At 44.3% G+C, this 27,426-nt stretch overlaps 1 protein-coding gene across 1 annotated transcript in view; it reads right to left on the bottom strand.

Annotated features, from left to right (window-relative positions):
• LOC147633469 (pentatricopeptide repeat-containing protein At4g02750-like) overlaps window positions 1–26,470 on the bottom strand; it is a 28,774-nt gene extending 2,304 nt beyond the window's left edge. The window contains exons 1-3 of the mRNA XM_086806555.1: window positions 26,241–26,470; window positions 25,824–25,903; window positions 6,537–6,615 (exon numbers count right to left, since the gene is read on the bottom strand). Of these exons, the coding sequence (XP_086662681.1) occupies window positions 6,537–6,615; window positions 25,824–25,903; window positions 26,241–26,336 (255 nt within the window). The 5' untranslated portion in view covers window positions 26,337–26,470. The remainder of the gene's footprint in view (window positions 1–6,536; window positions 6,616–25,823; window positions 25,904–26,240) is intronic.
• Window positions 26,471–27,426: the final 956 nt, after the last annotated feature.

The following is a 27,426-nucleotide window of genomic DNA, read 5'->3' as shown; positions in this document are numbered from 1 at the left end:
CTACTCAGGTGGTTCGTCATTAAGATTGCATACACAGACAGTACACAGTACACCAGTGGAAGAGACAAATTAGACCGGCAATTAGTAATCACATTTAACATTCTTAAGTGAACAGAATAAGATGATGTCCCAGAGTGCATTCATAGTATGTACAACAAGTCTTCGCCTTTCACCGGTCCAAGGTGGCCACCTAAATGAGAACACCGCCATCAGTGCAGATGCCCTACAAGTGGAGTGCACCGGTCGAAGATGCACTAGTGTGGCATATGCCACAATGTGCCAGTCCAAGATGCCACAAGTGGTAGGTGGCCAACACTGCTCCAAATCTTTAAGGCACCAGGGTTACCACTTTTGACTGGCATAAGCCACCAAATGCTCTTTTGACCGGCACAAGCTACCAAATGCACTTTTGGCCGGCCAAAATATTGACACATGTGAGCTGCCAAATGCAGTCACGGGTGGTCAGGGTGCCACCCACCACTAATAGATTCACCATCCTCACTGAATCAACAGAGAAAAATGTGCCAAAGAAGTTCACCGAGAAAGCATCTATGCCAAAGAAGAAGAGTTGAGGGAGAAGAAGAATGTAGAACCAGCAACCACAGGTCACCACCATAGAGAGAACTAATAAAAAGCATTACATACAAGTCTATAACCAAACAATGCTGCTGAATTGCTCTAACCAAACTAGGAACTGAATGAAATAAACTTAGTAACTAAGAAAAAAAGCCTAGTGTCCTCCTGAAGTGGAAGGCTCGGCAGAACCACTAGGCCCTGTAGATGCAAAACCCTGAGAAATAACCGTGGCACTCTGGTTCTAGGTCAGCGCGGAGGAAGAGGAAGTTTGTTACGTACCTAACACTAGCCCTTGGGGTTAGGGACTGATCCACCAAGGTTAGGGGAGTCTTGGGATTAGGAAAAGCAGGCAGGTTCAAGTAGCTAAGGTTCAGATTTGGTAAATCCAAGGTTATTGGCTATTTATGACTGGACTGTTATTTATAGCAGCAATAAGCACTATGTAAGTGAGTAGTACAGAGAATGACGATGAACAGTGTGTTGATGTTGATGTGCCGGCAGCAGCAGCAACAGCAGGGTATAACGATGATCTTCTGATGATTGTGTGCTGCTGAATAATGAGGCTTTTTGTTGAGGGGGTGCTAGTCGGCCAAGGATAGCTGTCAGCCAGCAGAGAAGTCAAATAAATGCCAAAAAACAAACCCATTTGGGCTGGATAAAATATCAGTTTGGTTATATTTTCACACAGGAACTTCTTGTTGAACGTAGTCTTGAAGTCGGTCCGTGTCTTTGGCTCGGACCCTTCCTATACCACCTTTAGCCACCAATTCAAGGTAGCATCCTTCAAATGCATGCGAAGCTTTGACTTTTCAGAGTAGTCATCTTCTCCAAAAGCGGCATCAAACTGCTTAACAAAAGTTAATGCTTTTTGTGTATCCCGCTTTCCATGAAAAGCATCGAACTTGACACTCTTCTCTCCTGGCTTGAAGTCCATCTTGCCGGTTGATGAAGGCTCCTTTGTCTTTCTTTCCTTTGCATGTCTCGAAGAAGCTACATCTGAAAAAGCAAACCTAGGGATAGCCTCAGCAGCTTCAACTCCTTCGGCTTCCGTGGCTCGCCCCTTGATGAAATCTTCAAGCATTTCAGCCCTTCTATGGTCCTGTTCCTTCTTGGCTATCCAAGCAAGAAATTCTTCGTCTTGGAGAAACTATCTAAACTATTGAAAACCTCACTACTCCGCCGATGTCATGGCCGTGGTCTCATCGACGGCCTTGGTTCCCGTCTTGAAGTCCTAGATCCGCCTCATAGTTGTTCCCTTCATTAGGTCCTTGGTTTCCCTCTTCTCTCGACATGGCTCTATCACCCCAAGAAAGTTTCAAGAGAAATCCTGCTCTAATACCAATGTAAGCCCAGCGGGTGTGTCATGACAGATTCAACCACGTGTCCAAGAGATAAAGATACAGAGAGAGGGGGGGGAGAGAGTAGGAAATAGGGATCTTTGCACAGTACACCACACTGAGTGCCGAACAAGCCCCGCCTCCTTTTAGGAATTTATTCAGGAACAATCCACAGGCATGCAAGCCAGGGTCAATACAACAATGAATACAAAGCAAACAAATATTCCGATGTAGAATCCCAAGTCGAAGTTGGCGTTGGGGCCCAAGATCTCTGATGCCGAGCACACCACACTGAAATGATATACAAGAATCTCTCACCGAGCTAGTACCAGATCCAATATCCAAATCCACATCCAAAATCCAAGTCCAAGTCCAAGTCCAAGTCCAAGTCCAAGTCCAAGTCCAAGTCCAAGTCCAAGTCCAAGTCCAAGTCTAAGTCTAAGTCTAAGTCTAAGTCCAGATCCAAGAAAACTCAATATCCAATTTGTAGAAATTTCTAGAGAAAGCAAACACCAAGTTGGCGATGGAACCCTTAACCCTAATGGCAGATTTATGAATCTAGAGTCAAATCTCTTGCCAAAAGGCTACTGGTGGCCCTGAGCGGTACTAGCAGCGCTACTGGCCCTACTGGGCAAAGGCTAAGGGCAACACAAAGCGTGGCAAGAAGCAACACAGGCGGCGCATGGTGGCACAAGAGGGCGGTGGCGATGGCAACGGCGGGAGGCGCTGCTAACTTAGCAGGGCGGAGCAGAGACGGAGCTATGCAGCACAAGGTGGCATAGAGGCAACGCAAGGTGGCTATCCGACGGTGACAGTGGCGGCGGCGGTGAGTAGATGAAGATGAGGGTCTCCATGCTCTCCACAAGCTTGATGCCAAAAGAGAGGCTTGAGGTTCTGTTTTACACTTGGGATTCGAGAACAGCCCTGCTTTTTGCCAGAAAAGTCTTTAGCCAAGCTTTTTGCTTTGCTTTTGTCATTTTGCTTTTATATTTTAATAATAATAAAATATTACTCATCTTTTGCCAAAGTTTTTGAATTATTGCTTTTCTAGCTTCAGGGCCTTGCTTTTTGGCCTTGGAGCTGCTTTTTGGAAAAGCAGCTTCTAGCTTTTTGATCCGGCTCAATCTCCTCTTTAGAATGGTGCCCTTAGCTCGCGGTCAACTTAGTTTGACTTATTGCTTTTTCTTGCTTTTTGACCAAAACTGATGTTTTTTCTTGAGCAAACTATATGATCCATGTTCCCATGTCTTCTTCCACCTGTCTATGTCCGGACATGTGTTCCATCATGTGAAATAGAGCTAGGAGGGCCAAATAGTTACAGAGGACCCCTATGGGAAGGCACTGGTGCTATGGGACACCAAGGCTGACCAGCATGGACTCATGGGAGTGGAACTTTAGCCCCTGGTTCAGGGGAGGTTTGCGGACGCGAACGTCTGGTTGGGTAGTGAGCTTGCCTACACCCCTCTTATTTGGTTTCTCTAATCTTGTTAATGCATGTACTTCAGTGAGCCATGATTGGTAGTGGCTTATGTGGGACCACCAACGGTATCTCCTTTGTTGGCACTCGAAGAAAACCCAGAAGGTGGTTGACTCTTGGCTCGACCACGCTGGAACGTACACTTTGAGTTTCACCAGTTCCCAGAAGCTCAGAAGATTCAGATGGTTAGGGGTCTACTAAAGGGGAAAGCCCTGACATGGTGTAGAGAACTCAAGAATAAACCGAGTACTTGGACAAAGTTTGAGACATTGTTTCACGATGAGTTCCTCCAGGGGGAGGATGAGTTTGATATTGTGGCCAAGTTTACGGACTTGGATATGAGAAACTTGTCTTTTGCTAACTCACTTACCTTTTTGTTGATTATCTGATTCTTGAATCATGTGGAGCAACAAGTACTTATAGAGATTCAGAGAGTTGCAAACCTGAGTGGCACATATGGATGCCACAACATTGTGTGCATTTTTTATCTGTGGATTGGCACGGGAACACAAGCTCCAATTAAAGAACAATCATGGCAAGACACTGTAGGATGCCATCCGATATGCTAGGATTCATGAAGAGACCATGATCGGCCAGAAATTGAAGAATGTCTCTGAGAAACCTCAAACCACAGGAACCTTTGAGCAAGCTTCAGGCACCAAGAAGGATCAGAAGCATCAGTAGATCCTCCAAAACATTAGGGAGGGCAGGTGTTTCTCTCACGGTCAGAATGGTCATTTGAAGCCAAGTTGTCTGAAGTCAAAGACCAAGGCAACTCATTTGACTGAAGTAACAAGTAACTCTCAAATTTCTTCCATAGATACTATTGTTTTAGGTCATAGTGCTTGCATGGAATGTGTTTTCAGCATGGCAGTCTTCGGTCCTAACGACTTGATACGTAGGTATAAGTCAAGGTTAGGGGAGTTGTACACATCTTTTTTTGACCCTGCTAACATTCACAACTTCGTTAATGCCAAACTTGTGCAGAAGCTGGCTGACTTGTGGAAGTGACTATTCATAGTTGCTGTTACTTTCCTGTACGATCATTGATCTTGCCTATATTTTAATTACCAGTTGTAACCTTAGTTCCACAATATGGTATAAAGGGGTCATGGAGATGTTTGGACACATTTTTGCTGTAGTGCACAGTATGCCTCGGGAGTTGTATTCTTCTTGAGCATCTTCTAATAGAGTTTACAACTTTAAGTTGGGATTTCGGTAGGACTCCATGTTGCCTTGTACAATTTTGTGACTCAAATGAATCCAAGCCACAGGGAGTAAATCTTGACTAACCATCAAGACTGATTCGCCAAGTGATTCGATACACTAATGTGGTTTCTCTATGGTCACATGAGATAGCTTTTCAATTATAAACATGTGGAGGATGGGCCTTCCGGCCAATTGATTTTTCCTTGAGGTGCACTAGTTTTATTGGTACTTTATTGATAATTCGAAAGTGTGCAAGTTAAGGTTCAACCGAATAGATATCACTTTCTGCAATCGGTGTGTTAAATATTAATAGTGATGAATGTGGGAATAAACAAGTGCTAGGTGGTGGTGTAAACTGGCACCTAATAACTTAGTATTCTAGGTTTAAAATAAAGCGGTTCTCATGTGTGTAAACAATCGCTAGTGTGTGGGAACAACCTCTCAAGAGGATCTTATGTAAGCAATGATATATGTAGGTGACACATCTTGCGAACACTTGGCATCATGGTTTGACATGTGGCATATGAGGTGACAACATATGTATACACCTTGTAAAGGGGAGTCTCTCCTATAAAAGGACCATTATTATATCCTTATGTGTATGCCTAGTCTTTTCAAGTGCCCTATAATATGCCTAGTCCCTCCCCACTTCAGTCATCTCATTCCCAAATTTGGGGGTTGAATCCCGACCATCTTCATTAGCATCCAGGACCAAGATAAGAGTACTCCACTTGAGCCAAAGAGGTGATAGTCCAAGTGGTAAAGTGTTTGCCTAGGACCGAAAGGTCTTGGGTTCAAACCCTGCTTGGACCCCTCGGCGGCACCTCTCATCCGCGCTCTCCATAAGCTTCCCTTTCGGCGTCGATCGTGTTCTGGCCGCCTTTCCCAGGAGGACTCCAGTGTAGCCCCTCCGCTCTCTGTGGTCGAGTGTGCTCGTCGCCCTCTTCAGAGGGCCGCGTAGATGATCTTGTAGCTCACGACACCAGCGTGGCTGGGACGTTGAGCGAGTTGTAATGTTAACTATTAGTAGGATCTCTCTCCCGAGAAAAAAAAAAAAAGAGTACTCCACTTGACAAAAGACCAACGGCAAAGGGGATCAACAAGACTCACTAATGGACAGTTTGAAAACCAAGGGTGTCAAGGCAAGGAAGGAGACATCAAAAGATCAAGGTCAAAAATCTGCTGTACATATCTCCATAATACAAGCCAACACACCAAAAGGTGGGGGGGCCTTCAGCAGGCGTTGGGACCCAACTGGGTGCCTGTGTTTCTCTTGCTTATCCCTTCTCTCAAGTTGATGTACCACAGTAATTGCTCGGTTTAATCCAAGTACAAGGCTTTGCAAAATTGCATGTGACAACAGCCCCCACAGAAACCTTGCAAATCCAGCCATCTAAAACCTCTTTTACCTGTGCAGAATTGGTATCCCTCAATGACCATTTCCGTCAACTCCAAATGTGCTATGTAGTACACATCAAAGAGCAAACCATTCACAGCTAACAGCAGTCAATGCTTTCATGTAGCAAAACATCTCATGCTTATTCAGTAAAAGTAAACAAGAACAGCACAGACATGTAGCCACGAAAAAAAGAAAAATGATGGAAAAGGCTATTAGCAGTCCTTTAGAGAAAAGTGCTTCTGTAGACTGATTGATGCTGCATCTGTAGAATCCAACTAGAGGTTGTAGCTATAGGGACAAAGATTGCCTATTTCCATAAATGCTAACATGCTCACGGTAAAGAATAGTGCAGATAAAATACTTTAAAAAGTTAACTATAACTAAATAGTATACCACTTTTCAGCCTGAAACAAAAGATAATTTCAAAAAATACATTAGGCAACTGACTTAATCCAAAATGAGCTTAAAGCTTATCTCAAAACCACCATTTAGCGTCAAGGATATATAGACATGTAATAACAACTTCAAGCTGGCTCACCTTTCCGTCCATGATTGATACGCAAGAGTTTGTTGTACACAAATCAATTCCAATAATATCATTGCCTACAGCCTTTGAGCTGTATCAATCAAAGCAAAATGTTAAAAAGTGCTGAAGAGCTATGGCATTAGTGAGTACACAAGATACACTTGATTGAAGCTAATTAAATAAAGACAAGCTTTGCAGCTGACCTTTTAAGACAAAGCTATCTTACAATTCTTCACATGAAGTACAAAGTTCTTGTGCAATACCATTGCAAAAAAAAAAATCAGCCCACTCCTAAAGATTGCCAACAGAAAAGTTGTGTGCATTATCTTATGATCTTCGCAACAATCATCGAGCACAAACTCCTTACCATCTTACACTTACTGAACGTAGCTACCTCGTGCTCCTAGCTTAGATGCAATAGAAGGACTCCCGTCAAGTTGCAACAAATAAGGTATACATGCATGCCCATACGGAGAGTTCACGTCATTATCAATAGCTATCTTGTACATGCAAATTCTACACATTATAACACCTCTAATGTCACGTGCACCCATGCACTTTGGTACACGGTGACAAACTAGCTCCTCAACAGTGCAAGAATCGTGTACAGAAGTAGTACCTTTTAGGATATTTTGTCATATGCTTTGTGAGCCCCAGTCTGGGACATGTTAGGTACAAGCTACGTATGTCAGTCTCCCAGCCATAGAGGTCAGTGTCAGGTCAGTCCTCTTAACCCACTGTCGAAAATTCAGCGAGTGTTCATCATATAGGTGCATATAGATGTCAGCCATAGCAGTAGGATGCATGTAAAGCATTCAGTTGCATTCCATGTAGAAGGGACCAGCCCCAAGGCCAGGCCCAAGGCAGCCCCTAACTTGGGCAAGCCTTGCAAGGGGTACTTAGTACCCCTAGCCACCCCAGTAAGACCAGGTGACAGGCCATATGGCCTGTACAAGCAGTCGGCCAGGTCCTTGATGGCCTGGACAGCAGTCGGCCAGGTCAGGCAGCCAGCCGACCAGCATTTATTGCTAGTCGTGGCATCTGCTGAGGCAGCCGACCTGCATCATCTTGGAATCATATAAAAGGCAAGTCATGTTCAGTCCCATAAATCATTAGGTAAAAACCATAGATTATCAAGAAAAGTCAAGCATGTATGCCTAGGCTCCTGCCTGTGCATACTTAAAGCCACTCTTGTGCTTTCAGCCCAAGGCAAAGAAGCTCAGTCTCTTCAGGAGTATTCAGCACACCAATCCTCAGTCTCGGCCCTCGGGCCGGTGTATTTCTCTCGAAGATAGCTTCACAGTCGCCTAAAGCTTATGCACAGTTCTGCCCAGCGTTTGGTCGCTTTGTCCTTGTGTTCGGCGGTAGTTTGTCTGCTTAGTCTTGTGGACACAGTTCGGCTTGTATACAGCTCTGCGGAAGAAGAAATAAAGCAAATACTACTCCTTGCAAGGGGGGCCCTTCAGTGGATAATTCGGGACCCCATCTGGTGTCGTCTCTACTACATCTCTTTTAGATTCATGTATGTTGTTTTAAAGGATTGCTAAAGACTCACTAAGCTCAGGTTTAAAGAAAGGCTTCGCTATTTCACATGGTCCTATCTCAGTGCATGCTACATTGGTATCAGAGCTTGGGACATGATTCAACCAGGCAACCTAGGGTGAGGGCATCCTGTGGTGGACGGTAAATTTGAGATTGGGAAAAACCACTCACCCATCCACAATGGCATCAAGCTCCGAAGACATCACTAAAGAAGAAGAACCATTCGAAGAAACACTATGTGAAAACAGAAGTATGGGAGTCTCTATCCAGGAGTTTCATATTTTGTGACAAGCAAACATGGAGCAAAGATGACCATTGGGCATTTGAAGAAGAGTTAAAGATTTTTGGGAAATCCATGAAACAAGCTTGGACTGACTGCAAAAAGAAGACGAAGACAACCAGAAGTTAAAGCAACAAATAAGGCAACTCCAGATGCAACTCAAAAGAGTCCAAATGGAAAAAAACTGGCAAAATTACAGGCAACCTTGGCCCAACAGGAGACACCTAAAGAGCAAAGTTCCTCTATGGAACAATGGTGTCAATGGATGACTGAAAAGGAAGAGCAAGACCGTGAAGCAAGACTGGCCGAACAGCTGGTAGAGAAAGCCAAACGCAAGGCCAATGAGGAGCGATTGCGGGCAGAGCTCGAAGCAAAGGCGAACCACAAGCGACAGACCCGAGAAGACTTGAGGGACCAGTTCCAACAAACACTCCGGACTCTAGTCACTTCTTTCCACCTTTCTTAATTCTCCACGACCTCAACCATAGCCTTGACAACAATTATACGTGCCTCACCAAACTTCACCAAGTACGACGGCAAGTGCGCCCATTCGGTTGTGACTCAATTTATTCACCAGTTTGTTGCCCACTTTCCAATTTCCAAAATCACAAAAACCCAAGACAAAGTCCATTTGGCGGCTCCACACCTCACAGGTGATGCAGTCACTTGGTGGCAACATTGGTCCCGTTTGCATATAGATTCTTACATTAGCTAACCGGACTATGATTGGGACACCTTTGTGTCCAATGAACCAGGTTTCTACCTCCACAGCACATGACAAATCTTAAAGATGAGTTCTACTAACTCACCCAGAATGGTTCCCCTGTGCCTACAGTGGCTACCACCACAATTGTGCCACCCCCTCAACCACCAATGTTGTTCAACTTTTTCCGCTTTGAATGTGGTACCCGCAGTGGTATTCAATGATATAAGCAGGAGGACGGAGTTGAGGAGCGTTAGAAAGGTCTTATTCGAGCTTATAGCGCAGCAAAGGGGCAACAATTTGTTGTTCTCTTCAACATGGGCAATTCTGAAAATGCCATCTCTCTGCACTTGGCGTCCAAGATGAAATGTGTCCTTGTACCGTATCATTTGGACATGGACAGGTTCACTCCCGGCCTACATTCCCATATTTCCCAGAAAGCTCAACAGTTTGCCTTCATCGTCCAGAAGGCTCAGTTTCAGAGCGACTTCAGCGTCTCGCCCCTTCTTGGGTGCAACATGATCCTTGGGATTCAATGGTTCCGCCAGTATGCGCCCATTCTTGATTCGAGACAGGACACCTTCACGCCCGTCGAAGGTTTGCCTGAGCCTACTATCATTCGCGGGGATCAAAGCATCCATGGTATTCTGCTTATTTCCCACCTTCAGGCCAATAAAGCTATTAGAAAGGGAGCTGAGTGTGCGATGATCTATATACGCCCACGGTAGATAGCGACATCCACCGTGACTCCATTAGAGCCACAGATGACACGCCTCCTCCAACAGTTTCAAGACATCATGTTGAAGAATGATCTTCCACCAAGACCTCCACCCTCTCGTCCTGGAGACCATCGTATAGATTTGGTACCTGGAGCCGAGCCACCCAGTAAGTTTTCGTATCGTCTTTCCAAGGCATTGGAAGCTGAGGCTGAGTTGGGGACGCAACTAGCACAGTTGCTTAGGTTTGGTTTCATCAGGCCTTCATCCTCTCCAAAAAGAAAGATAAGACCGCACATCTCTGTGTGGATTTCCAAGCCTTGAACAAGTTAATAAGTTTCCCATGCCAAGGATAGAGTACATCCTTGAAAGACTCAACAATACTAAGTACTTCACCAAGATCAACCTCAAAAGTGGCTAGCATAAAGTCTGCATTTTCGAGGCCGATATCCCAAAGACGGCCTTTCGATCACAACGAGATCATTATGAGTTTGTAGTCATGCCTTTTGGTTTGACCAATACACTGGCAACATTCAACAAGATGATGTCACAAGTCTTCGCCGTACTCATCGGTATATGTCTTCATTTTTTTGGATGACATTCTTTTTTTTCTGCCACTACAGAATAGCACATGGAAGATGTGCAGAAGGTCTTGCAACTTTTGCGAGACAACGAACTCTACATTAATGCAAAGAAGAGCACATTTAGAGTTCAAGAAGTCCAGTACCTGGACTATGTGATCGGTTCCGACGACATTCGCCTTGACCCTAAAAAGATAAAGGCAATTCTCGATTGGGACGTTCCAAAGATAGCCCAAGAGATATATTCCTTTGTGGGCTTCCGTAGCGTATTACAGCAAAAAGTTAAATGATGCAGTAAAAAATTATTATGTCTACGACAAAGAGTGCTAGGGGTTATCACAACCTTAAAACAGTGAAAACCTTTTCTTTATAGAAGGGAATTTACTGTGAAGACAAACCACCTGGCCTTGAAGTGGTTGCAAACTATGCCAAATGTCAAAAGAGCGATAGACAACACTAGTGAAGTCAGTTGTTCCAACAATTTGACGGAATGATTTGAGTATGTATCGAGTAAGAAGAACCCTGTGGGGCAGATGCTTTGAGACGCAAAGGTAGTATTCAGACAATACAACAGGAGTCCACTGTGTTGGAGATACAAGGAAAAGATTTAGACAGTATGAAGACACAGTATATAGGTTGTCCAAAATTTGGAACTCCTAGTATGGCCCTTTATTCAGAACCGGGTCATTATACCATTCACGACGGTTGGCTCTTTTACAAGGGTCAACTATGTGTTCTCAAGAAGAAAAGACCGGCACTCCTCCATGATGCCCATGATTCACTTGTTGATAGTCATCGCGAGATCAACAATACCTTGGAGAAGTTAGAAAGATCTATATACCGTCATAGGGCCAGATGAATCTGAACTTATGAATAATTTTAAAAGAAAGAAAAAAATCACCAAAAACAAACAAAATTTAAAAAAATAAAAATTTAAAAAGGCTTAATAGAGACACCCGAGAAAAAAAAATAAAAAGGCTTAATAGAGACACCCGAGAAAAAAAATATAGTAATAATAACTTGCAAAAATAGACAAATACATAACTAAATCACACACGCCACATATACACACACATTCTTTATTGAACCACAACAAAAGAATTTCTAACAAACAAGCTAAACAAATTTTTAATGACTAATTAGCAAAATAAAATTTAAATGACTAAATCACTAAAACAAAACAAGTAAAGACAAGAGTACAAAAAGTGCGAACTTCACCTAAAAGATTGTCCAATCATGAAGTATAAGATCATCAACTTCATCATGCATAGCATGGACTAGGTGCTACGACATCCCTACTCACGTCATCAACGCCCCAGAGTAGATGGGGTTTACATATATATAAAAATTGTCCTAACCAAGAGGACGCAATATTTATACAGACACCAACGAGCTGAGCTTTTATCACTTCTCTAGAGGTGAAGGACAAACTCAACCATGATGAAGGCTAGCACTTACAACTTGACTAGCAAAAACAAATCACTTCCCTATTAAAGCGATGATTAAGCAAGACTAGAAGCAATGATAAATAACAACTAAGAGCTAAAATGATCTAAACAGAAAATGGGCTTTTAAGCTCCCCATTTTTGTGAAATTTATTACTTATAATCTTAAACATTCCAAAAGCAGAAATCTCAAAGATATATCTACTTCGATTCAAAAAGCAACAAACTTTGCTTAAAACCTTTTTAAAGCAGTAATCCTTTTGCACAAGCAAATTGATGAGTTGGCAAACTTGAGTGATAAAAGCGAACGTGTTTGAACAAATACGAGAGAATCTGAATAACTAAGAAAAACGGCACAATTAGTACCCATAGGAATACCAATGGTTTGTTTAAACAAGGAATCGCCTAAGGTTATATAGAGGTTATCTAGGAGAAAGAAATTTTGTTTTCTTAGCCAAAGATGCGCTGGGATGTGTACAACTATGTTTCTGCATGTTCCATATGTCAAAAAGTGAAAGTACCTCATACCAAACAGGCAAGGTGGCTTCAATCATTGCCCGTTCTTGAGGGTCCGTTTCACGACATTTCGATGAATTTTGTTGGACCCCTTCCTGCATCTACTGGATCTAGGAATACTCAGTGCATGACGATAGCTGAGTCTCACTTGACAAAGATTGTGGAGAAAGACAAGACATGTATCAACGAAAACTAGGCACTCCATACATTTAAATTCATATGTAAAAAGATTAAAGTTAGCAAGAAAAACGGCACAATTAGTACCCATAGGAATACCAATGGTTTGTTTAAATAAGGAATCGCCTAAGATTATAAAGAGGTTATCTAGGAGAAAGTTAGAAAGTTTGTTTTCTTAGCCAAAGATGCGCAAGGATGTGTACAACTACGTTTCTGCATGTTCTATATGTCAAAAAGTGAAAGTACCTCATACCAAACAAGCAGGGTGGCTTCAGTCATTGCCCGTTCTTAGGGGTCTGTTTCACGACATTTCGATGGATTTTGTTGGACCCCTTCTTGCATCTACTGGATCTCGGAATACTAACAAATTCAGTAAATTTGTTAGTATGACGACAACTAACAAATTCAGTAAATTTTGTATGCTTATACCATGCAAGCACACGGCCACAACAGAGGATATAGCTCGGCTTTTTCTCCAACATTGGTATCCAGTTTGTGGTTTGCCGTGGACCATTATTTCAGATCGGGATCCAAAGTTACATCTCACGTTTGGCAAGCTCTGTTCGACAACTTTGGTACCAAATTGCAATTGTCCAGTGCATTCCATCCCCAAACCGAGATTTACAATCAGTTGGCTTTCCATGTGCGTAAAGCATAGCAGTCGAAGTGTTGGCAAGACTCCGTACGAGGCAGCCTTTGATCGAAGATTTTCATCCCTTCTCACGAGGATGATCTCGCCTTCCTTGGAATCCAACAAGACGACAAACTTTTTCAGCCATCATTGAGTCCGTCAAAGAGCGTCTTACCAAAGCTCATGAGGCTTACACCAATCAGGCAACAAATCACGGAGAGACGTCAATTTTAAAGAAGGTGAATGGGTATATTTAAGGATCATGAAGCAAAGTCTCGAGCAAATGGGCTAGCACTGTCATGGCCCTGTGAAAATGGAACAGTACAAGTGTGGGCATGGTGGTTGCAGAGTCAGAATATTTTATGATTCACATGGGGGGTGCCCGGACAGAGTTTAAGATGTGTGGACATCCCTAGGTGTGAAGGGGGGAACTAGAAACATTAAACTTTAATGTTTATTAAAGTTTGTCCCTAGGCCTTAGTGGCCCTAGGAACTTATTAAAGTTTGGGGCCCTAGGGATTAATTTGGGGAAGAGGGCCACTTTTGGAGTGCTTCTCTCTCCTCCCTCTCTCTCTAGCTTTTTGGGAAGGGAATCGTGGAGTTCTTGAAGCGCATGTACACAAGCGTGGAGAAGTGGAAGGAAAAGGGCGACTGCTGAAGACTCTTTGCTGCAGTTTTCCCTGTGCAAACAAGCCGTACAGCCTGTACGGACAGGCTGCAGGCACTTCCTTGGTCCACGCTACACACAGGCGGCTGTTAAATTCTGTTGGATTCTCTGCGCACAGGTCTGGTCAGGCTGTACCAGCAGGTACAACAGCAGTACAGTACTGTACGGCTACCGTACAGTGTACGGGCAGCCAGGTACAGCAAGTACAGTTGCTGCAGGGGTGTAGACAGGTGCTGGACAGGCCTGGTTACTCAGATTCAGGCGACCAGAATCAGGACAGCCGATTGTTTGTGCAAGTACAACTCTTGGCACGTATCCCGAGGTGGTACAGACGGGTACAGTGCTGATTTTCAGATCTGTATTTTCAAGGACAGCATAAGAGTGAACATCAGGAGGAGGATACAGGCAAGTACAAGCACACGTGTGAAGCAGGGTTGTGGATACAAGTGCCTGCAAGTACAGATTGGTGCTGTTGCTTCCTCCAGTGTTGTTTCACGAGCTGAACTTGGTAAGCTCTGTTTCTGTTCATATATCTCTCTTTCTACTGCTTGATGTCTGTTGCAGATATGTGTTATCTGGCCCCTTGTGAGAGGAGGGGTATGGCAGATTGACAAGGGTTGAGACAGAGTTTGGACAGCACATGTATGTTTGAGCTGAGAAGATGTATCATGCACTTGAGTTATGCCAGATGTATGCCCATGGCTAGCCTGCTTAGTGATCTTGGCTGATCAGAGGGAGGCACAATGTGTTATTTGGAGACACAGATCTGTGTGCATAGATCCTCTGTGCTGAGAAGGATTTGTGGGCCGTCAGATTGGATATACAGGTGTAAACTCTTGGCTGATCTTTGTGTTGTACTCAGCCATTCATATTATTATAATTGAATAAAGAAATACCGCAAGGGGCGCCAAGCTTTGGAGCCAACAGGTGTCGCTGTGTTTTCAGATTTGGGCACTCTAGCTCCAATCTGCTTTGTTTTATCATCCAGACTACAAGTGGACGGGTGACTGCTAGTCTACCGCACTCTGGTTTTCCATCAGAGGCCGGTTTCAAGGTTCCGTCCCCGGGACCAATCATCAACTTTCTGAAGGGGGTGAGCTCGTGGTTGCTTTGAAGAAAGCCATCGCTGAAAATTCAGCAAACATGTCTGATACAGAGGATGAGTACTTTTATCATGAAGAAGAAGAGCAAGAGACTTCTCCTGAAAGAGATGTATCTGAGGATATTTTTGCAGGAGAACAGGCTGCAGATGTTGAGCCTTATGAGGATGTAACACAGCCAGAAGATGTGCATGGTAAAGAGGATGATGATGCTCGGTTCAAAGATCGCTTGGCTAGTGTTATGGATACTTTTATGCAGCTCACTCAGAGCCAGAGATTTGCTGAATTTATGAGATCTCGCACAGAGCCCCAGAAAAAGAAGAAGAAGGTTCGCTCGAAGAATCTTCCACAGGGTCATAGTGGTGCCATCCCACAGGAACCATCTTTTGGCCAGTTTCTGAATATGCAGCATGCTTATGGTGCAAACTCTCAGAGTTCCTTCTATGGACAGCCACCTATTCCTCAGCAGAACATGCATCCAGGTTATTTTGGTGGTGGCTCGGTGTTTCAATCCATGACTGGGGGTTATCCTCAGGGAGGCATGGGTATGTATGGGCCTTTTGGAGCCAATTTTCAGCCTGGCATGCAAGGGAATATGTATGGTGGTATGCAGTCCGGTATGGCTGGAAATATGTTTGCAGGCATGCAACCTGGGATGCAAGGCAATATGTTTGGTGGTATGCAGCCAGGTATGCATAATGGAATGTATGGAAACATGGCTGGAATGTATGGTATGCCTGGCATGGGAATGCGAAATGTTGACCCAATGATGGGTATGAATGTTGGGGGCAGCAATCTTGCGAAGCCACTTCCATATGACAATCTAACGCCTATGGGAAAGGCGAAGGATTACAAGGAAGGGGGAGCTGCAGTGAAGTTTGACACTTTCAGTGGGGCCAAGGATAAATTGAAGGCACTTACCTTTTTAAAGCAGTTTGATGCTGCTTTTTCTGGTGGGAATTACACAGAGTCCTCTAAGGTGAGGAAAGCTGCCACTTTTCTCAAGGGCAATGCTTTGCAGTGGTGGTCTACTCTTCTTTTGCAGGGCATAGCACCCACCACATGGGTCCAATTCAAACAGGTTTTCTCTTCCGTATGGCTCACATCTACATTTGAGGTGGATGTTATGACCGCATGGCACAAGCTGGATGCTTCAAAGTGTGATAGTTTGGAGGATTATAACAAGAAGTTTTGGGAAGCTCTACTCCCAGTGACTTCTTATCGTGCCGTGCCATTATCTGAGCAGGTAGAGAAGTATTGTTGTGGGCTGCCCAAGGAGGTACGAGATTATTGTATAAAGACAAGAGTAACGAACATGTCACAGATGATTGAAAATGCTATGACAGCTAATGCGTTACTCACGGGTGGTTCATCTGGATTTAAAGGCACTAAGAAATTGAGCAAGAAAGCTAAAAAATTTGGGCATGCTTCTCGTGATGCTAAAGGGTCTTCAGAGACGAAGTATAAGAAGTTGCCAATGCCCAAGAGGACTTCTGAGGAAAGACACGCTTTGAGAGATGCTCAAAAGTGTTTTTACTGTACTGAAGAGGGGCATATGTCATTCAATTGTCCCAAAAGAAAGTCCCAAAAGGACTCTGACAACAAAGGAGAGCCCAAGCCAAAGAAACCAAAGCCTTCTGCAGGCTTAGTTCCTGATCTTGTGGGGGAGCAGCTAGGTGGTGAAGCTACAGAGTTGTGCAGGGCATGGGGCAAAGTGAGAGATCAGAATGCTTTGATCTTCTTTGACACAGGTGCTAGAGCCAACTTCATTTCACCAGATTTGGCTGGCCGATTGGGGATTCGCGCAGAGGAGATGGGGCCGTTACATGAGGCAAATATGGCTTGTCCAGGGTATGCAGAACCCGTCACTCCTATCATTGGGAAGCTTCGGCTTCATTTGCAGGGTTATGTGGACAGCGAAGAGTTCTTCATCATGCCTTTGGATGGCTGTGATGTTTTGTTGGGGATGCCATGGTGCCACAGGGTACATGCGGTGGTGGATACTTACAATAGGAAAATCACTCTGACTCATAGAGGGAAAGAGCATGTATTGGATGTAAAACTCAAAGGGGAATCTGTTCCTATTGTATCCGCTTCGGCGATTTCATCAGTAATGAAAAAGCATCTTTCCGCGTACTTGATTTATGTAAAGGATGCACAGGATGATGAGTCTAAGTCTAATTTGTCAATGTTAGATAAGGACAGGGCTGATTTCTTAAGTGGGTTTCAAGACTGTTTTTCCGAGTCATTGCCAGGAGAATTACCTCCTGAGAGGCCAGAAGATCATGCCATAGATCTGATTCCTGGTAGTACTCCACCGAATAGACCGCCGTACCGTGTTAGTGCAGCCCAACAGGAAGAGATTATGAGTCAGGTGCAGGAGCTATTGAATAAGGGGTTGATTCAGCCTAGCTCATCACCCTTTTGCTCACCTGTGCTCTTAGTGCAGAAGAAGGATGGTTCTTGGCGCATGTGTATTGATTACAGGGCGCTCAATAAGAATACCATCAGGAATCGATTCCCCATACCGAGGATCGATGACATATTGGACCGCTTACAGGGCTCCACAGTTTTTAGTCGTATTGACTTGAAAAGCGGGTATCATCAGATACGCATTAGACCCGAGGATGTGCATAAGACAGCATTCCGAACCACATTTGGATTGTATGAGTTCTTGGTTATGCCCTTTGGTTTGACAAATGCGCCTGCCAAACTGAGGAAGAGCATAGAAGGCATTTGGCCATTGTGTTTGCAGAACTCAGAAACCATAGATTGGTGGTTAATGGCAAGAAGAGTGAGTTCTTTTTGCAGGAGATACATTTCTTGGGGCATATTGTGTCTGGTCATGGAGTCCGTATGGATCCAGCAAAGGTGGAAGCAATACTTAATTGGCCAGCTTTGAGGACCGTGCATGATGTACGCAGCTTTCTAGGATTGTGTTCCTATTACAGGCGTTACATACGGCACTTTGCTGAAATTGCTTCGCCTCTTCATGCCTTGACGAAGAAAGCAACTCCGTTTAGATGGGCTGATCGGGAAATTACAGTATTCAAAAAGCTCAAAGAAAAGCTTACTTCGGACCCAGTATTGGTGTTACCGGACCTCCGAAAGGCTTTTGTTGTCCAGTGTGATGCATGTGGAAGTAGCATTGGTGCAGTTCTCATGCAAGAGGGACATGTTATAACCTATGAGAGTAGAGTTTTGCAAGATGCTGAGAAGCATTTGCAGGTGTATGAGAAAGAGATGTTGGCTGTAATTCACGCTCTTTCTACATGGAAACACTACTTGCTTGGGGCTGATTTTACTGTACAGACAGATCATCAGACCTTGCGTTACTTCCTCACGCAGACTAAGCTTTCAGAGAAGCATATGCGTTGGGCAAACTTTTTGTCAATGTTTCACTTCCAGATTGTGCATGTGGAAGGCAAAAAGAATGTAGTGGCAGATGCTTTGTCACGCAAGCCACAGGTCTCTGCAGTTTCACTTGCTTATCATCATGAGCTTGATGAAATGAAAGAGCAGTATGCCCATGATGAGGACTTTGAAAGGTTGTATGATCAGATGTCTGAGGGTCAGCGGCATGAGCATTACACTCTCAGAGATGGGTTTTTATTGATGCATGGCAGACTGTGTGTTATCAGGCCATTGCGACTCAAGGTTATGATTGAAAGTCATGCTCCACCGTATGCAGGTCATAGAGGTATTGACGCCACGGTAAAAGCAGTGGAGACTTTCTTTTATTGGCCAACCTTGAGAAGAGATGTTGATGCCTTTGTGAGGCAATGCATCGTATGTCAGAAGGTAAAGTTTGACCGTCAGAAGACACCAGGGTTATTACAGCCTTTACCTATTCCGGATAGACCTTGGGAGAGCATTGCCATGGATTTTGTATTTGATCTTCCACACGGACACAAACGGGAAATGATGGCATCTGGACTATCATATGCAGGTTCAGCAAGCAGGCACATTTCATTCCCGTGAGGAAGACAATTAAAGTGGACCATATGGTGAAGTTGTTCATGGCGAACATCATCAAGTATCATGGCTTGCCTACGTCTATCATTAGTGACCGTGATCCACGGATGACGAGTTTGTTTTGGAGAGGGTTGTTTGACAACATGGGTACAACTCTCAAGTTTTCATCGTCATTTCATCCACAGACAGATGGTCAGTCAGAAGAGGCTAACTCTACAGTGTTGGATCTTCTCAAATGTTATGTATCAGAGCATAAGCAACAATGGGAAAAATATCTTCCTTTGGTGGAGTTTGCATATAACAACACTGTACATAGCTCGACACGCAAGGCGCCTTTTGAGATTGTAGAAGGAGGGAAGAAGGTTCCGCCCATTTTGCATACAAAGGATAAGATCTTTGAGGCTGATCAGTATGTGGAGACCTTGGATGAAGCTTATCGGAGAGTTAAGTTGGCCCTCCAGAAAACTCAGCAGAAGCAAAAGAAAGCCGCAGACCGTCACAGACGTGATTTACAGTTTGCATTGGGTGATTGGGTTCTTTTGCGCTTTGAAAAGGCTAGACTCAAGAAGATGAAGGGTAAAGAGCGCTTATTCCCTAAGTTGAGTATGCGATATTATGGGCCTTTTCAGGTTTTGGAAAAGATTGGTGAGGTAACCTATCGTTTGAAGTTACCAGATCACTGGAGGATTCACAATGCTTTTCACGTGAGTCTTCTTAGACCTTTCTGTGGGGATGTGCCTGAGGATGTATCAGATGAGGCTCAGCCGGAAGTTGAGGAACTTGATGAGGTTCTGATTCCAAAGCAGATACTTGCACATAAAGAAAGGAAGGTACGAGGTAAAGTTTCCCGTCGCTATCTTGTGAAGTTCAAGAACTATTCACCGATGGATGCGAAGTGGATGGAGGAAGGTGACTTAACAGATTCACCTCAGGTTTTGCAGCTTTATCTCGATGCCTTTGAGTTAGAGCCGACTCTTATTGTGGCTCATTCAGGTTCAGCAGAGCATGGGTCTGGAGCATTACCTGATGCTCAAGAGGGGGGTAGCACCTCCACTCCCTTGATACAGACAGGCTCAGATGACATCTAGAGGTCGCTTGGTGCAGATTTTATCTCACCCGAAGGTACTGAGGCTGACAGTACATCTGTTTATGGGACTTCTATGATATATGTGTACTAGTCACATGGAGATTGTTGTGGATATGTATGGTTCACAGTGGTATACAACTTGAACTATTACTATGCCATTGGTTTGCAGTGAATATTGATACATGTGTATGACTCAGAGAGATTGGGACGCTGATCTTGCCATATTGTATATTTCACTTTGGATATTTTGATGCATCACCAGAATGCAATCGAGGACGCTTGCCATTTTTCAAGAGGGGGGTATGTCATGGCCCTGTGAAAATGGAACAGTACAAGTGTGGGCATGGTGGTTGCAGAGTCAGAATATTTTATGATTCACATGGGGGGTGCCCGGACAGAGTTTAAGATGTGTGGACATCCCTAGGTGTGAAGGGGGGAACTAGAAACATTAAACTTTAATGTTTATTAAAGTTTGTCCCTAGGCCTTAGTGGCCCTAGGAACTTATTAAAGTTTGGGGCCCTAGGGATTAATTTGGGGAAGAGGGCCACTTTTGGAGTGCTTCTCTCTCCTCCCTCTCTCTCTAGCTTTTTGGGAAGGGAATCGTGGAGTTCTTGAAGCGCATGTACACAAGCGTGGAGAAGTGGAAGGAAAAGGGCGACTGCTGAAGACTCTTTGCTGCAGTTTTCCCTGTGCAAACAAGCCGTACAGCCTGTACGGACAGGCTGCAGGCACTTCCTTGGTCCACGCTACACACAGGCGGCTGTTAAATTCTGTTGGATTCTCTGCGCACAGGTCTGGTCAGGCTGTACCAGCAGGTACAACAGCAGTACAGTACTGTACGGCTACCGTACAGTGTACGGGCAGCCAGGTACAGCAAGTACAGTTGCTGCAGGGGTGTAGACAGGTGCTGGACAGGCCTGGTTACTCAGATTCAGGCGACCAGAATCAGGACAGCCGATTGTTTGTGCAAGTACAACTCTTGGCACGTATCCCGAGGTGGTACAGACGGGTACAGTGCTGATTTTCAGATCTGTATTTTCAAGGACAGCATAAGAGTGAACATCAGGAGGAGGATACAGGCAAGTACAAGCACACGTGTGAAGCAGGGTTGTGGATACAAGTGCCTGCAAGTACAGATTGGTGCTGTTGCTTCCTCCAGTGTTGTTTCACGAGCTGAACTTGGTAAGCTCTGTTTCTGTTCATCTCTCTCTCTTTCTACTGCTTGATGTCTGTTGCAGATATGTGTTATCTGGCCCCTTGTGAGAGGAGGGGTATGGCAGATTGACAAGGGTTGAGACAGAGTTTGGACAGCACATGTATGTTTGAGCTGAGAAGATGTATCATGCACTTGAGTTATGCCAGATGTATGCCCATGGCTAGCCTGCTTAGTGATCTTGGCTGATCAGAGGGAGGCACAATGTGTTATTTGGAGACACAGATCTGTGTGCATAGATCCTCTGTGCTGAGAAGGATTTGTGGGCCGTCAGATTGGATATACAGGTGTAAACTCTTGGCTGATCTTTGTGTTGTACTCAGCCATTCATATTATTATAATTGAATAAAGAAATACCGCAAGGGGCGCCAAGCTTTGGAGCCAACAGGTGTCGCTGTGTTTTCAGATTTGGGCACTCTAGCTCCAATCTGCTTTGTTTTATCATCCAGACTACAAGTGGACGGGTGACTGCTAGTCTACCGCACTCTGGTTTTCCATCAGAGGCCGGTTTCAAGCACTGTCCAAAGTTGTCATTCAAAAGTTTTGGTCCTTTTCCCATCATCAAGAAGATAAGCAATGTCACCATGCAACTTAGATTGCAAGACAGTTGGACAATGCACAACATCAGTCCTCTTAACCCACTGTGGAGAATTCAGCAACTGTTCATCATATAGGTGCATGTAGATGTCAACCATAGCAGTAGGATGCATGTTAAGCATCAGTTGCATTCCATGTAGAAGGGACCAGCCCCAAGGCGGCCCCTAGCCTAGGCAAGCCTTGCAAGGGGTGCTAGGTACTCCTAGCCACCCAATAAGACCAAGTGACAGGCCATATGGTTTGTACAAGCGGTCAGCCAAGGCCAGACTGCTGTCGGCCAGGACAGGCAGCCAGCCGACCATTAACCCAACCAGCATTTATTGCTAGTCGTGGGTATTTGCTGCTGGCTGACACGCTGTTCACGCAGCCAACCTGCATCCTGGAATCGTATAAAAGGCAAGCTATGTTCAATCCCATAAATCATCAGGTAAAAACCAGAGATTATTAAGAAAAGTCAAGCATGTATGCCTAGGCTCTTGCTTGTGCAACCCTCAATCTTGGGCCGGTGTATTTCTCTCGAAGATCGCTTCACAGTCACCTAAAGCTTATGCACAGTTCTGCCCAACGTTTGGTCACTTTGTCCTTGCGTTTGGCGGTCAGTCAATCAGTTTGTCCGTTCAGTCTTGTGGACACAGTTCTGTTAGAAGTCATCTCCTGTCTAGTTTTATACACTAGGGCCTTTGTTGTGGGTGTGCCCGCCCTTATGAGGTGTTTTCCCATTTTTCCCCACTCTCCGTATTTTTCCCCTATTTTTCCCATTTTTCTGAGGCTTGGGAGGGCTGCCAGAGGGTGCCAAGAGCAGTACAGTATTGGCTGACTGGGTGTTTATCAACTGCTGGCCGACTGGTTTTGATCAGTTTTGGGCACCAGATTGCTGGCCGACTGCATTTATGCAGTCGTGGACCTTTTTATCAGTCGTGGGCTTTTCCTTATGCTGGCCGACTGCCCTCTAGGGAGGTATATATAGGTCCTCAGCCCCCATACCTCATTTGTATCATTCCTCGGGATCTTCTTGTGTATATAGAGCAGAGTTACACGCCTACATCTCTCTCTCTCTTGTGCTGTTTTTCTGCCTGCGTTTTTGCTTTTGCTCGTGTTCCCAGATTTGGTCATCATCTCCGCTGCGTATTCTGACATTGTATCAGAGCCCTAGGCTCTTGATAGGTCTTGGGATTTGTGTGAGCAAGAGGGGGGCTGTTTTGTGGCTGATTGGTGGACTGTTTTGGGCTGATCAGGAAGAGGAGAAGCAAGAGGAAGGTGGGCTGATTTGCTGGACAGCCACTTGTTGCAGGTAGCAGTTCTTCTTTGTTCCCACCCACCCACCCTTTTCAGAGTACATCCCCGCTATGGCAGATCTGTATGAGATGGCCGAGAGACATGTGAAGATCCCGACACTCCCCACCTTCCCGGTGGACCGTCAGTTGGACGGGAGCAACTAGTTACTTGCTGTTCAAGCTGTTATCGGGCTGAATCTAGCTCCTTGGGAACACCCTGCTTCTGATCCACAACTCACCGTTGCTGTCTTGGGGTACTGGCATTGTAGATCTTGCGATGGATGCCTCTATCTACCCCTTAGCTGCGTATGTATAATAAAATATCCCTTCAAGTCAGGCAGCTTCTTTTTGTACACAAATATGTGATAGAACACTCATGGTGTGTTCACACTAATGGCAAAACCCATGTGGCATGGGCATCTAGATAACTTCTTATTGGACTATTTGGAAGTCTCTCTCCTACTAAGTTTCAACCACGGGTGCACTTTCCAATATGATGCATTTAAACACTATTCATGTCTTTGCCATAGAGTTGCCTGCTCCTGGCAAGTTGTGGATCAAAAGAGGTTCCCAGGGAGCCAAATTCAGCCCCAGAATAGTTGGAACAACAAGGAACCTTTTGTTTATGCATGTAGCATTAGCACCAGCATGATTGGAGTCAGGATTAAAGTCTAGACTCCAAATTTAGCATTGTGCATATTCATGTTTTGTATACAATAGATTATGCCATCTTGCCTTGTCTTTTGTGCATTTGTAGCTCGATACCATTGGGAAGAAGATGAACTCAAAGCCCCTTGCAAGCTGGAAGAGGAAGAGCGCAAGGCATGGGAAGAGAAGAAACGCAAGGCTTGGGAGACTTGCTGCCATAGTATAAAGGCACTACACACCTGGCATATGGATGCCTCTTAACTGCCCCTTAGCTCCTTACTTAAAGAAAAATATCCTTTCACGCTTGGCCTAGGCACTTTTGGACGTTTTTTGTCTGCTAGGATTGGTCCAATTTAGGCTCGAACTTGACGTTGAGTCTATTGATAGCTAGAGCTATGTCCATGTTGCAGTCATATGGGTGAGATGCAAGTGACATCTACTCACATTATAGCACTCAAGATTTCACATGCTACAACATCTCTACTTGTGCCATCACCACCCAAAAAAAGGTGCATGTCTCCATGTGTAGACATATATCTACCCATGACCACCTTAATAATGCATCTTCAATTTAAGCTACCTTGCTAAAATATCACATCTCCAACATAGAAGAATGGTTACTTCATAAAGGAGGGTGAATCTGAAGAGCTAAGGAATCCCTTTTTTTAGAAAGTTTATATAATTAGTTATAGGCAACATCATAAAAGAGGATGAAACTGAAGAGCTAAGGAGTTTTTTTTAGAGTAATTTATATAATTAGTTAAAGACATTTCTAAATTGCGAAAAAACCTCCCACAAAACGCCCCCCAAAAAAAAGGTCCCACAGTTTCAAGATTGAAATATTTAATGTTATCCCCAAGGCGATAGCCTAGTGGATAAGACTTTGGACTTTCTATGGGAGGTCTTGGGTTCAAATCTTCTTGGGGGCATCTTATACTAAGGGTGTGTTCGCATGCGGGTGGGCACATAGGCAACCATTCACAGTGCACACACCTTACACTGTCATCATTCGATCGTCATGGCATTTGCTTCCAGGCGATCGGCGACAACAGTGTGCAATGCTTGCCCTTCAAGCTCACGCTTTGGATAAGGAATGATTTTGCCATGGACATCAAAGATCGTGACTCAACTTGCGACGCCCAATTCTACCAAAGCTATGCAAGGTGTTCACTCCATTCGGCCGAGCGACTAACTTGTGAAGTTCATCCCACAACTTGTTCATTGCCTATAAAGTGGCCAATATTTGGAAGGGTGGTACCCCCTTGTGGTACTCGGGTGTGTGTGTGGTTAGTATGGTGTGTGTAGCCGGGTGAAATTCTCGTGTGCAACTAGGAATGGAATAAGACCTCATGAATATATATATATATATATATATAATGCTTTTTCTTTTCTTTGCTCATTTGCATGCAAACTTTTCCACCCCCTTTGTCATGCTTTCAGCCACCTTGTGCAATACGCGACCTTCTCCTCCTCCGCTTCTTCAGCCCCTTTGCCTCCTTGCTTCTCCTCCCTTCTTTGGCCTCTTTTCCTTCTCCCTTTCTTCTTCCTCTTCTCCTTTCTTGATCCTCTTTCTCCTTCTCCTCCGTTCTTTGTCCTCTTTTCCTTCTCCCTTTCTTCTTCCTCTTCTCCTTTCTCTCCTTCTCCCCTGGGTCCTAACCTGTATCCTCCTGCAGAAGGTGGAATCTTTTCCTTTCTCTTCCTTCCCTTCTCTTCTGAAAAAGCTTCATATATTATTTAACACTAATGTGGTTTTTTTTGCTCAGGGGCAAAAAAGTCTGTAATAAAAACCTAAAGATGTTTCTTGTGACTATGGCAAGATTAAACCAAGGCACCCACCTACAAAGTCAAACCCCTTACCAACTAGGCTATATACGGCCAGGACCAAAGAGCTCAGGAGCCTGCAGTGACTTAACGTTAAAAACACAAAACAAATTCCCTAAACTACTGGCCTAACCTAGTCTTCAAAGTGTGAAAGCAAAAAAATTTACTGAGCATGCAATGAAATTTTGCCACCATCCCAGGCGCTTGAGGAACCTCATCCCCTCTGTCCCATCACATGACTTGGATTATCCGTGAGCATTTTGAAGGCAGCTAGGATCAACTTCATACAAAAGAAAACCAGCAAAACAAAGGCTGGGCAGTTAACCTGAAACCTCGTGCACTGCTAAACCAGTTTCTGGTTAAAGCAGAGGCAAATTGTTGTGCAGGGGCCCTTGTTTCCTCCACCTGAAAGAACAAGACAGCTCCAAGTCAACTCAAAACCTGAAACAGAGAGGCAGATGATGCAAAATCCAAGTTCCAGAATGACATTGACATAAGAATAATAGGCGTGACACTCAATCTACCTAGCCGTGTACCGAACAGAACAGATGTTAACCCTAGGCTTTTAACTAGCCATGAAATCATCATATGATGGCATACATTCTTTCTGAAACTAGACCTGAGAATGCAACACATTAAAAACCCTAAAATTAAAGAAACAATCGTTTGCTCTCAAATACATGGCCACGAGTCAAAGCCGTGGGATTAGCAATGCAGTTAGATTTGACTCAAGGAAGCATACCAGGGGAGATGCGACAACTGCTGCAGCACTGCAGAGGCGCGCTCCGACCACAGAAGCAAAGGAGAAGCGAGAGGCGAGCAGCGCACTCGTCGCCATGGCTGCCTTTCTACCAACAACCGTCGGAAAAGAGCACCCGTGCCTGTGTAAACACCGTCGCTCTGTGGCAGCAGAGGCGAGCAGTTCCACACTCAGAAAATTTTGGAGAAACTACAATGCGACATAAACCCTACCTAAACCCCCTCGCCAAGTTACTGCTTCACATAAACGACAATTAAGGTGGTGATTTATTAGTGTTATATTCTTTTTTTTAATAGAATATTTACTATTATTATGTACATTAATTTTTTCGCCTTTTTAAAGGATAGCTTGAAATTAATATCCATTTCCTGTTAATACTATGTATATTATGAAGTGACCGCTTAATTAAGACATTAGCCCCAATTGGATGCTATTGTCTCCTTCGAACCTTACTCTAGACCCTCTCCTCCCTCCTAAAAATGGAAGTAGAGAAGAAAGAGACACAAAGAGACACAGAGAGAGATCGTTGTCCATGTCAGAAAAAGAGAAACAGAAAGATCTTTGCCTCAAGCTCTACCTTGCACAAGAAGAGAGAGAGAGAGAGAGAGAGAGAGATGTGTAGTCACCCTCTACCAAACTGACAATGATGCAAGCTCCCTCAAGCTCAACGCTCCGAGAGAGAGAGAGAGAGAGAGAGAGAGAGAGAGTTGTAATCCTATCATCTTAGTTTCTTGACCACAACAACACTGAGAAAAAGTGATCCCTGTCTCTTAAATCTAGAGAGAGAGAGAGAGGGCAATTGATAGGTTACACTAGTTATGTCCCTGGTAAGAGTACATCTAGTATCCATCTTTGTACTACGCATGAGAGAGAGAGAGAGAGAGATGTTCTCTACACTAAGTTGTACTTGGCCATATGAGAGAGAGAGAGAGAGAGATGTTCTCTACACAATCAGTTGTACTTGGCCATATTAGAGAGAGAGAGAGAGAGATGTTCTCTACACAATCAGTTATACTTGGCCTATGAGAGAGAGAGTGAGAGATGTTCTCTACACAATCAATTGTACTTGGCCATATAAGAGAGAGAGAGAGAGAGAGAGAGAGAGAGAGTGACCTCCCAACCTCTCTCTCTCTCTCTCTCTCTCTCTCTCTCTCTCTCTCTCTCTCTC

Source organism: Cibotium barometz, chromosome 12 (genome assembly GCF_041138505.1).
Source record: "Cibotium barometz isolate CiBa-2024 chromosome 12, ASM4113850v1, whole genome shotgun sequence".
Lineage (NCBI taxonomy): Eukaryota > Viridiplantae > Streptophyta > Polypodiopsida > Cyatheales > Cibotiaceae > Cibotium > Cibotium barometz.
This window is presented reverse-complemented; position numbering and strand designations above follow the sequence as displayed.